The sequence below is a fragment of the Phalangium opilio genome, unplaced genomic scaffold (assembly GCF_054372755.1).
Source record: "Phalangium opilio isolate 3A_F unplaced genomic scaffold, DU_Popi_V2 ptg000075l_1, whole genome shotgun sequence".
Classification (NCBI taxonomy): domain Eukaryota; kingdom Metazoa; phylum Arthropoda; class Arachnida; order Opiliones; family Phalangiidae; genus Phalangium; species Phalangium opilio.
Window position 1 is genome coordinate 2,291,983 of NW_028324184.1, and position 12,095 is coordinate 2,304,077.

The window sequence follows — 12,095 nt, forward strand, 5'->3', positions numbered from 1 at the left end:
GGTATATCTTGATTAAGTTTAATTTAAAGGTATATCTTGATTAAGTTTAATTTAAAGGCATATCTTGATTAAGTTTAATTTAAAGGTATATCTTGATTAAGTTTAATTTAAAGGTATATCTTGATTAAGTATAATTTAAAAGGTATATCTTGATTAAGTATAATTTAAAAGGTATATCTTGATTAAGTTTAATTTAAAAGGTATATCTTGATTAAGTTTAATTTAAAGGTATATCTTGATTAAGTTTAATTTAAAAGGTATATCTTGATTAAGTTTAATTTAAAGGTATAGCTTGATTAAGCTTAATTTAAAGATTTATCTTGATTAGGCTCTAAAACGAATGTCAATAAATAATTCATCTTAATAGCATTTTTAGTGGAATTTTTGATTCTTATTTTACTATAAACTTTTGAATTTCGAGCCTAATCTGCCTATTAATGTACTTTGAAGATAATTGAAATTAACTTAAGTGTGAAATAGAAATATGGGGCTTTATCAACAGCTATACAGTTTTAATATTAATTAAGTAGTTCATTTAAAATTTATTCGAGTTTTTATCCAAAATATGTATATATTATGTTTAAATTCACCCTAATTATACTTAATTGAGATGAAATTAATGAAGGATTGTGGTTTGGCAGTATTGATTTAGCTTATAAATTGAGCTTGTTTTTAAATGACAATTTAATTAATCGTAAGAATTAAACAGGAAAATGGAGGCTGGGTGAAAGATTTGTTAGTTTAATTATAAGGTATCCATGAATTTACCCAAAACACGAATCTTTCACATTAATTATACTTGATTGAGTTTAATTTAACGGCTTATCTTGTTTATCTTGTGTGGATTTAGTTTATAATAAAAGTTTCAATAAAATATTAACTTAAATTGCAATTACCCTAAAATTTTAATGTATGCGCTTTTGATGTATTTTAATGATCATTTAGATTAATTTGAAAGTGAAACAGGAAACTACTGTGGCTGTACGAAAAATTTGTGATGTTTTAATCTTAATTTGAGCGTGGTTCGTGAGAGTGGATTAAGCTTAAAATTTATTTGAATTTTTTACCCTAATTGCAATGTTTAGTGCAGCTTAATATTTTTGCCATATATTCATCATTATGGTACCCTAAACTTTTGGGTAGTTTAAAGACTTTATTTAAAAGTTATTTGAGCTTTTATCCAAAATGTATATTTTGGTTTAATTTCACGTTAATTATATTTAATTGAGTTAAAATTAACGTAGGATTGTGTTTTGGCAGTGTACATTTAGGCTATAAAATGAGTTTAAATGTATACTTCACCTTAATTGCAATTTTTAGTGGAGTTTTCAATTCTTATTTTACCCTAAACTTTTGAATTTCGCGCCTATTAAGGTACTTTGGAGATAATTTAAATTAGCTTAAGTGTGAAAGAGAAAACATGGGCTTTACCAACGGCTTGGTAAGATACAATCTTAATCAAGGACATCATTTAAGAGTTATCTGAGTTTTCATCCAAAAAAAATGTACATTCGGGGTTTAATTTCACGTTAATTACACTTAATTACGTTGAAATTAACTTGTCGTCAGTGCTCATTAAGCTTATAAAATGACTTTTAATAAATAATTCACCTTAACTCTAATGTTTAGAGGAGTTTTTTATTATTTCCAACACATTGCGTTCAATTTTTATCATATCCTGTGCTAGGTTTGTGGTAAGGTAAAGGTTATCTATACAATATGTTAATGAATGATGTTATTCTATAGTTTAGCTTGAATACCAGTAATTAAATCAAATACCTATACAATTCATAGCAATTTAAACCAATAAACAAACGGCAATGTGGACTGTGGAAATAGCAAACAACGTAACCCTCCGTTTCTAACGTGGTTACGTTGAGAGAATCTGTGATGTAAACATAAAAATTATTTGACTAATTAAATTGTATAACGACACTGTCCTTCTGGATTAACCAGCACCACTGTTACTTATGAATTAAACAATCCACTGTTGGTAACAAATAGTTTATAAAATGATAACGTAACATCACAGTATGACTGATTCAATAGGACCAAAATTGTTTTAAATAATAATCTGGTCCTCTACATTGGTTTAGTTTTAAGGAATTATATCACACACCTTCACAATTAGTAGCATTTTAGTGAGATTAACAAATAATGAAACCCCGTATACCTCATATATTTGTTTGTAGCAGGAAACGAAGCAGACTGCGTATTTTTGGAATACAGAGCTGGAAATGAGCTTTTTTATCTTGAAAGGCGAAAGACTATAATAAATACTATATTACATAGACAAACTAAAATACAACTTAAGCCTTGGCCGTAAAGAACGTTCAAAAACTTACTTTAAATGATATAAAAACCTCTGTTAACTGTAATTATTTACCTGAATTACTTTTCTAGACGAAAATTCGACCTGATAACGACTTATTTCTTATTAAGGGTGCTACAGTTAATTAGAAAATACATATAAAGGTGCTCAAGCTCGGATGAAATAGTAAAGTAATTTGTCAGCGTCTACTGCTAGACAGTCTGACCCAAAAGTAATTTTTTGACGTACTTTCAGAATTAACTAAAATTAACATACTTAGAGTTAATTGATTTAAATTAAACTAGCCGATAGCACATCTTGAATACATAATTGTTAAATTAAGAGTATTCCGAAAAGTAACTTCGCTCTAGTTTTTCAGTTAGAGGTGGCTAAATATCACGAAAAACCCCATGTTAATCTCCATAGGAAAATTGGTAAAAGCATGTGAATTTTGCTTTAACGTTACAAAAGAGTATCAAGTCATATCTACAAGGGCCTACCGGCCCTGTAGAATTAATTTATAATCATTTGCTACCTATCTGAAAGAATAAAAAATATTTTTTATTGGCTCACTTAAACCTCAGATTAATAACCCCCTGGATATGAAAGGAAATAGGGAGGCATACTTGAATAGCACATCGGCATCTCTAGCGCCCCTATAGTCAAAACTTGGAAAAAAGTTACCCCAAACAGACTCAGTAAGCGCGTGACCGCGTTTGCTACTCCATGCTTTTTTAAGCCTCGGCTACTTTTTATCCGCGGTTCCCGTTTCTTTTTCTCTTCTCATCCCGGTCCGGTGGTTTGGTCACTAAATTGGGAAGGTTTTTGGTTTTTTATTTATGTAAAAATTAGATTACACTTCAAATGACAGAAAAGCAATAATGGTCTTCGAAGACACAAAAAAAACCGTTTACGTTTACTAGGCCTTGCCGGTACAACCGTACAATTAAAACTGCGTAGTCTGCATGGGGTGACAAAGTTCTACGTTTTGGCGTCTGAGGGCGCCACATGGCGATACTATTTGAAAACGCACGGTTTTGCTTGCCTTTCATATCCAGGGGTTATTAATCTGAGCTTATGACGTTGCTGACGGGGACGGCGAAAAATTCCTTTTTACCTCTGTCGCTATGACCCGCATCTTCCTTCATACCCCCCAGAAGGGGGTCTAGGACTATGACGCGCGCCCACATTACTCTGTTCTTGCTCCTAAAATTAAATCTATCCCTGATTAGATACAAATAAAATTTTCAAAATAATTACAAAGGAAACTTTAATAAATTTGTCTAACAAATTGTAATTTTTCAGGTGAATCATTTGCTTCAAAGCTGAATCTTTAAATTCACCAGCAGCTACAGTAGAATAAAGACTACAACTCCATTACAGAGAATTCCAAGTAAGATATAAAATGATCATCTTGGTATAACTTGAATTTGATAAAGACCATAGAAAATATGATTCATGATATAATGTAATCCCTTGTGATCAGTCATTCTAGGAACAACTACGATATCTTGATGGTTTCATGAAGAAGCATAATATAAAACCTAAAGAATTACAAACCGCGCATTAATGTGATTATTTCAATGATTTCAATACACGCAAATGATTTCAAAAATACGAAATCCCTGAGTCGGATCTCAGTCTGTTTTTCTTCCAAGGGTTTTTTATCCTATTTCTGGGTGAGGTGCAAGGTTGAAATTGGGCAACCTGGGGTTTCCTGATACCTTGTCAATGGTATGAAATTTAAAATATATACATACATATGTGTATTTTTTTTACTTTCAAGGGGTTTCACCCTACTTCCGGGTGAGATATAAGTATGAAATTTTTAAAAATTATACCCTATCGAAATGTGCTTTATAAAGAAATATTATAACATTCTGGGAATATTTTTCAATAAATCTACAAATTGCAATTACTAATTATAATTTCAATAATTACTAACCTTAATTTACCATTTCAATAATTACTAACCTTAATTTACCATTTCAATAATTATTAACCTTAATTTACCATTTCAATAATTACTAACCTTAATTTACCATTTCAATAATTACTAACCTTAATTTACCATTTCAATAATTACTAACCTTAATTTACCATTTTAATAATTACTAACCTTAATTTACCATTTCAATAATTACTAACCTTAATTTACCATTTCAATAATTACTAACCTTTCGAATGACTTCCCATACGATTTCATTATAATTATTACGGTTATTTATTTTACCGCTTCTACTGAACACACGCCTCCCTTGTCTGCCAGAGACAGGCCTAAACACTAGTTTCTAACCATCAGAAAAAATTTATTAACTTTAGTGTTTTCAAAGTTAACTACTTTGTAACGCCCAGTTCTGTGTTTAACGTGAAGAAACTTTACGGTCAACTGATAGGAGTAGCGCCCTATAATTCCTTTACCGTTGTTCGGTTTACTAAAATGTGCCATTACATGCAGAAGATGCAGTTATTACTTACCAAAAATACTAAACGTTATGCAACACGTGAACGACCACGTCCAATGAAGTTTCTCCACTATTTCTTGAATTAGAAATGATGCCGCAAATGCACCCAAAGACTTAAAACCAATTGAACATGATTATGCATTTAAACCACCCAATTTTTAATAGTCAAGAAAGTACCTGTGATGTAAACATTAATCCATAATTAACTCCAGAATGTTTGAAGCCAAAAGCTTGCGCCGTAATTGATGGAAGTATACCAAAGATTCCACCCACCATAATATAACTCAACAAAACGAAAACGCTAAACAAAATTTTGCTGTTCACTTCCATGAATTGGGCTGCGTAAAGCACTTGAACAAATAATGAAAGTCCGAAACTCAATATTGCTAAGCAAATCTAGTTGAAAAAAGAATTAAATCTACGAAATTTAAAAAAAAATACTAGAATTGGGACGTACCTTGTAAGGTATTCTGTCAGATAGAAAGCCAGAGCCCACTTTCCCGATACAACTTATTGCCGATGCCACTGATCCAATTATTGAAAGGAATCGGTCGTCGTTAATGAAAGTTAAACCATAAGCCTGAAATATTTAATTAGATTTAACTGAGTAATTTATTTAAACGTAACCATTAAGATCAGAACGGGATTAAAAATTGGACGCATAAATACTGTATTACCCCAATATACTTTTACTTTAAAATCTTTATAAGATAATCGTAACTGGATGAAACTTTAACCCAAATATTATTTGCGCGAGGGAGAAGTAGGAAAGAAGACTTATTATAAGGCTTTTTTGGACTAACAACTGCAATAATTAACTTGCTCAATGTTAGCGATTTGGATAGAGGATAAACTTGATAGAACCAAGAGAAAATAGAAGAGTGTGTAATACTTGGGCCAAAATAATCTTTATCCCTGTTTCTACCTCGTTTGAGGGTCGCCCTGTTTTTCACCCCCCTCCCCCCAAGTTCCAAGTAGCCAATCAGGAGGCTAGTGGTTAGATATCCGACGCCTCTAAGCCCGTAGTCTGTTTTGCTGGAACTATTTTTCTCTCTGTCTAAAAGCTGTGAGGAGGCTATTCTGGGAGGGGGGTGTCTCGACACTATAGTGGTAGAAATCTAACCCCTTAAACCAGACCCAGCAGAGAGTAAGGATGTCCCTATAACACCAAAAATTTTACCCCCCTTCTTTCCCCCCTTTCAGGGGGGAGGGGGTAAAATTTTTGGTGTTATAGAGACATCCCTGGGGTGGGGGGGGGAGATGGGGGGGGGAATTGATGACGTCACGTGATGGTGTTGGCGGGAAATTTGAATTGTTGAGCCACCTGGTGGTGGTTTTCTTGATGACGTCATGGCTAATTTTTTTATGACGTCACGTGGCTGGTACCTGTAGGGATAGGCTTATGCTATTGTAGGCTTATGCTATTGTAGATCCTGAAAAGGATAGGCTTATGCTAGGTTATTCTAGGCTTATTATTATTATGAATCGGATTTTAAATCAAAAAGCATTTAATTAGCGTGATAATAACATACATAATTAAGTTAAATTAATAATAAATTAGTTAAATATTTAAAAAAACCTCCTCCTTAAACTTGATTCAAGCCGTATCTGAAGATGTTTTTTTTTTTCTATACCGGACTAATAAAGCGCCGTTGGTAGGAAGTCGAACCCTGGAATGGAAACTCAAATGTTGTTGAAACAACACAGAGCTGGACGCATTACCACCAGGCAACCACACGGTTTGTTAATAAGCTCCTTTTACACTTTTTTTAGTCGCCGTACATGATTTTGAAATTGTTTAGCAATTTTCATATCGTTAATTTTTCGATTTGCGGTAAAAGCTTTTAGGAAAGCTTTCGTACTTTTCTTCTTACTTCTATGAATAAGATAGAGGGCGCTATACTGCCCACATACGCTACTTTCTAACCTCTGAAGTTGTCGTTTACCAAAAGTCCATTTTCTGCAGTTTAAAGATAAAAATCTTCTTATACTAGGCAGAAATGGTGGCAAACCGTAGCTATCGAAATAATAGCCTACACGAGCTCCGTCTATAAAGACCGATACCCAGTGAGACCCCTTTTCATAGTGCTGATCTAAATTTATAATTAACGATGCGGGATATCTGGTAACCTTAGGTAACCTATTTGACGCGAAAACACCCAAAAAGTTGGGCGTATCTGATAAAGCGAGAATCAAGTCTACGGTGGTGGTTGCTGACATTTTAATAATCTACAATTACGTTTCTATTTTTATCGATTTGAATCATGCTTTGAAATTCGGCGTATACAATGCAGACTGCGGCTTCCGACAAAGGTTTAGCGAATCCCATGTCCAATCTTAATTGTCCTTGCTTAACGGGGTTCCAGTGGTTTGTTTCGCTAGCAGATAGGTCCGGTGTCAGATCAAAAGCGTACAGAGTTAAGCCGTTGGCAAACTCGTTGGGAGTAATATCGTTACCGTCGTCTTTATAATGAATACCCGTGCCCGCGAACAACGTTTGATAAGCTTGTATATACAAGTTTTTACCGAAATCAGGAGTCAACGGTTTCGAGGGTATTTGTTCGTTATCGAGGTACAGAGACAAAAAATTTAAATCCCAAGTTTTAAAGTTAAAGGGATTCAGAGCGTAACTGCCCTTGAACGCCGCGTTGGAAACTATTCCAATAATGACGCGATTAGGCTGAGGGCCTAGATATATATTGTTAAAACTCTCGGTGCTACTTCCGGTAGAGATAGTTTTAGTTTTAAGTTCGGTGCGCGTAAAATTATATTTGGCAGTACCGTTATTAAGCGCGGCTTCATGCGCTAACAATATTTTAGGACTGAGCTTAACTTTACGTACCGCTAGTGCTGCGTCTAGTATCTTGACTTTACAGTTTTTGAGAGTGGCTGTTTCTTGGCACATTAAGGCAAACTCGTCCTTGTTGCGAGTAAACACGACTTTAAGGTCCACACCGTTTAAGAGATATTCGGGAATATTAAACACGTCACTAAACACTGGTGTAAAAAATTCAATCACGGCCGATTTAGCAGTTTTAGCCATTCGGGCGACGAAACCTTTATTTGAAAAGTCGTCGAACTTTCCGGCTTCGTCCTTTTCCCATCCGGCCATCATGAGGTGAGATTTTTTAGCCGCGGGTCCGTAATTTGAGACAGTTTCGATAAAAGAAGTGAAGGCGTAGTTTTGAGCGGCTGAAGAAACTCGGGTATTGTTCAAGAAAACATCGCAAGTTCTCCACAATGCGTGGCCAGCATTGTTCACGAAAGCTACCACGGCGGCATCAGGAAGATCACTTCCATCTTCGTTGGTGATTTTGACTTTGTTGTAATGCATGGTGTGGGCTACATCGATGTAGTTATCTCCATTGCCCGAGATGAGGTATTCGAGGGTAGAGCTATCACCAATGGCCGCCAAGGGTTTGGCCCATACACCTTGAGCATGTTCGACACTAGTTTGAATCGGCACAGGGGCAAAAATGTCCAATTCACTCTTAAGAGCTTGGAGAGAAAACATGATTTTTTCAGGAGCTAAATATATCGCGTGGCGTCTGCTTTGAATGACGGTGATAAACTGACAGGCGTTTAACTTTGCGTCTCTTTATCTTTAATCCTGAACCTTGCTGAGCAGCAGTCATGTTCTCATAAGTTTCCTGCAATCTCTTTTTCGCTGCACTTTTCACATTCTGACCTTGCATTACGTCACCAAGAATCTTTTGTCCCGTACTAATGGCTCTAGGTGCCAGATACTTTGCACCTCTAATTAATAAGGGGCGTGCCCATCTAAATAACCCTTTCAGGGCGCTTCCTATTCCGTGTCCTTTTTGGTGTGGTGTCCCGACAAATACTTTTGACACCCCTCCACCCCCTACCTGATCTAAATAATACCTCCTATACTCGCAACGAGACTCTAATGTTTGGGGTTTTGGCATGGTCTAAAGTGTAGTTTACAGGTCGACGTTCCAAACTCGAATGACGCGGCTTGGCCTAAACTATTCCTTATATCAATGTCTATAGTATCAAAGTAACGTTTAGCAACTTTAACGTAATGGGGAGAGTTAAATGATTTAGTTATAGTCGAACCGTGAGGTTTTTCGCTGTCTACGCCTACTATACGAAGTAGCGGGGCTACCGTATCGCCTATAAATTCATTAGCTACTATATCGGAATAAATAAACAATTGGTCGGGAATATAATAATTTAAATTAGCGGGAACAGAGCTTCTATACGATTGGCTGGTTTTATCTGAAGGGCAAGAGAAAGACGTACTTTGGCCTTTTGGGGTTTTATATCCTAATATCCTTTTCAAAGTGGGAGAAAGAGCCAAGATACCGTTAGGTTGAATAGTTAAAGAAATGTAATCAGAGAGGGGATCCGAATCAAATTTAAACTTTGAACCGTATTGAAAGCCGTTTAACCCTGAAGCTATTTGTTTAAGTAGGGCTTCTAATGATTTGTAATAACCCCCGGGAACTATAAAGGCCTCGGCTTTAACAATAGGCTGTGATTTTCCGTCCCGACCTTTTTTATTTTCATGCGAGACCACCTGCACGTGACCTTCCTCATTGGGTATGTTAAAAAAGGACATTGGGTACAAAACTTCTACAAGAGCAACCTCCCAGTCATCCCCGATCAGCTCTATAGCCTGGGGCAACTTGGTAGTGTACGAAGACGTCTTGTTGTTGTCATAAATTTTCATGCTAGCGTTGCTGGGGAGCGTTAGGTAAAAGGGAGACTGCATCTTTAGCCGGAATCCAAGAATTCATAGAAGGGGGATAGCCTAGCCACTTTACAAAGAGCTCCTTTTGTCCTCTACTAGTGCGCTTGCGAATTACTTTCTCGATCTTGTACGTCTCGGGTCTAACTACCGACTGAAGTTCCATCCCGTAAAACACCCCCTTTATTGGTTCCCCGTTTAAATCTTCTAGTTTGAATACAGGAGGGCGTCTGTCAATTTTTCCCACTATTTTAAAAATCTCTATTGTGTAAGTTCGCTCGTACCCTTTTTCAAAAATCATCTTATTCCTACTTACTCGGACGTATTCGCCCACCTTTAATTTTTTCCCGTAAACTTTCCTTTCGCTAAAGTACTTTCCGTATACATTTTTAAAAACCTGAAGGACATTGGTGCCAGTAACTTCCAAAGGAGTCATTTTTATCGCGGAATGCACCGAGTTATTGTAAGCATTTACCAGGTCATCTAAAACATCTATATATCTATTGGTATTCTTTTCTGTAAAATACCTGTACATGCGTGACTTTAAAGTTTGATTTAATCTTTCTACCATACACGCTTTTATATCGTCATTCTCAGTTGTAAAAAATATAACCCCTTTCTCCTTCAAGTATCCTTGTAATTGGGAATTTCTAAATTCGGTACCCTTATCCGTTTGTAATTTCCTAGGAACCCTCTCTCTAAAGACAGACTTAAAAGCCTCAACCGTTTCAACACCGCTTTTGGATTTTAAAGGTACGGCCCAGGCTCTTCTGCTAAAGCAATCTATTACGGTTAATATGTATTTGTACCCGTCGTTGTACTGACTCAAAGAACGCATATCGTTCAAATCCGCCTGATATTGATCTCCTATGTTAGTTACAACCACCTTGTTTCTTTTAAACTTTCTAAAAACTCTCTTATGTAGAGTGTACGCGTCTTTTCCCTTTAACCAATCTAGTACCTGTTTCTTACTAATACCCTTTAATTTCACTGCTAAATATAATTTTTCAGCACCCCCGAAACTGGCAGGGTGGGAAGGGTTAAAGTAGATACCTTCTAAAATTTTGGAGATTTTACGTACGCTACCCATTTCGGAGACTCAGTTTTAAGTTTTTTAGCTGCTGTCTTAAGACTTTTCTCAGATTTAAGTTTTTTAGCTGATGCCTCAAGACTATTCTCAGATTTAAGTTTTTTAGCTGCTACCTTGACACTAACTTTGGGAGCTCTAGTTCTTTTGATTTTAATTTGTTGGGGTATTGTATACGAAGTTAGAGGGGAAAAACTAGAAAGTAGGTTTGTAAATGCGTAAAAACCTCTAGGTTTTGGGTCTTTGTTAGAGGAAGGCTTGACAAATTCTAAAGCTATATCTCTAATATTCGAGCCGGGTATTAATGAATCATTAACTATAACTTCCCCACTATCTGTCCACCTAAGCTTTTCAGGGTTAGTTGAAATCTGATCAACGATACTATGTACATGCCCTATATATTTAAGGGGGATATCGTCTAACCAAGCCAAGTTAAAATAGTTGGATGTTGGTTGGGGGGCCGTGGGTATAGGTTGCCTAGCGATATTATGTAAATTATTATATCTCTGTACAGTCTGTTCGTATAAGCGCCATTTTGAAGCTTCGTCTAAATCTTTACGAGCTAAAATAACATTCATTTCATTGTCCAATTCCGAAACTACCTGTTGTTGGGGGTGTGGAAAGGGGTCGCTTTTAAAGGTAGAGCTAGGGACAAGGAGCATTTTCTGAGCGTACTGCATATTTTACTGACTACCTCCTGTTATAGCGCCGATAATAGAGGAAACTAGAGGGAAAAGGAAAGAAAAGAAACTACCACCTTCCTGAACTAATATATCACGTTTTGTTTTCCAAGATATTCTCTTATTAGCAATTTTTCTAAGTTTTGCGGAATGCCTAGCTAATCTAGCTTTTTGACTTTTATTTAATTTAACGTTACCGTGTAAAGTATTTTCAACACACTCTGCGATTGCGTCAATTAAGGGCTTCTTGGCGTTACGTAAAATGATTCTACGTTGTTTTCGAGGGGATTTGGCAATAACGGAGAGCAAATTTCTTTGTGACCGAACGGCATAAGGCTAAATGAAGAGATGGCTAAACACCCATCTACTATTATAATTATTTGGGGATGTAAACTTCGCAAGGGTTGTCGGGAAATATTCCTGTCATAAGATAGTCACCCATTGCCTATGCTTTTAGATTATCCCCCCTCCCCATGGCCTCCCTTCACAACCGCACATCGGCTTATTTATTCAGTTTGAAACCTTCACCCTAAATCAGACTCAGTCTATACTGTCATTCTGCCCATGCGCAGTAAAAAAACCTGGAATTTTGTAGCTCATTCTCGCTGTTAGGTGGCACGTGCGGTACAAGTCTATTTCTTTCCCTGCTGAAAGTAGACCACTCTGTTTAAAATACAATGCCTGTTATGAATAAAATTATGGCTGAGATTTTAGACACACTATATAAATAGAGATTATTAGTTATCAAATCAAAAATGAAACGTAATACTTTGAGCGGTGCCCAGAAGATAAAACGAGCTGCGCAGGAGAAAGAGAAAGCTAATAAACTTCGCAAGGT

The 12,095-nt window shown here is 36.0% G+C and overlaps 1 protein-coding gene and 1 long non-coding RNA gene across 4 annotated transcripts; both read right to left on the reverse strand.

Annotated features, from left to right (window-relative positions):
- Positions 1-660: 660 nt before the first annotated feature.
- LOC149658763 (uncharacterized) lies at positions 661-2,829 on the reverse strand. Of its 2 annotated transcripts, none has more exons than XR_016369922.1 (2): positions 2,387-2,829; positions 661-2,251 (listed from the first exon to the last, which is right to left on the reverse strand). It is a non-coding gene; the product is annotated as an uncharacterized LOC149658763 (long non-coding RNA). The 2 variants fall into 2 exon arrangements; XR_016369921.1 differs by having other exon boundaries at positions 2,346-2,829.
- Positions 2,830-3,564: 735 nt separating this feature from the next.
- LOC149658764 (uncharacterized) lies at positions 3,565-5,889 on the reverse strand. Of its 2 annotated transcripts, none has more exons than XM_089844491.1 (4): positions 5,234-5,889; positions 5,050-5,172; positions 4,790-4,889; positions 3,565-3,855 (listed from the first exon to the last, which is right to left on the reverse strand). In XM_089844491.1, the coding sequence occupies exons 2-4, from the start codon at positions 5,104-5,106 to the stop codon at positions 3,803-3,805; spliced, it is 210 nt and encodes a 69-aa protein (XP_089700617.1). In that variant the 5' UTR covers positions 5,107-5,172; positions 5,234-5,889; the 3' UTR covers positions 3,565-3,802. The 2 variants fall into 2 exon arrangements, with proteins under 2 accessions (XP_089700617.1, XP_089700616.1); XM_089844490.1 differs by having other exon boundaries at positions 4,954-5,172.
- Positions 5,890-12,095: the final 6,206 nt, after the last annotated feature.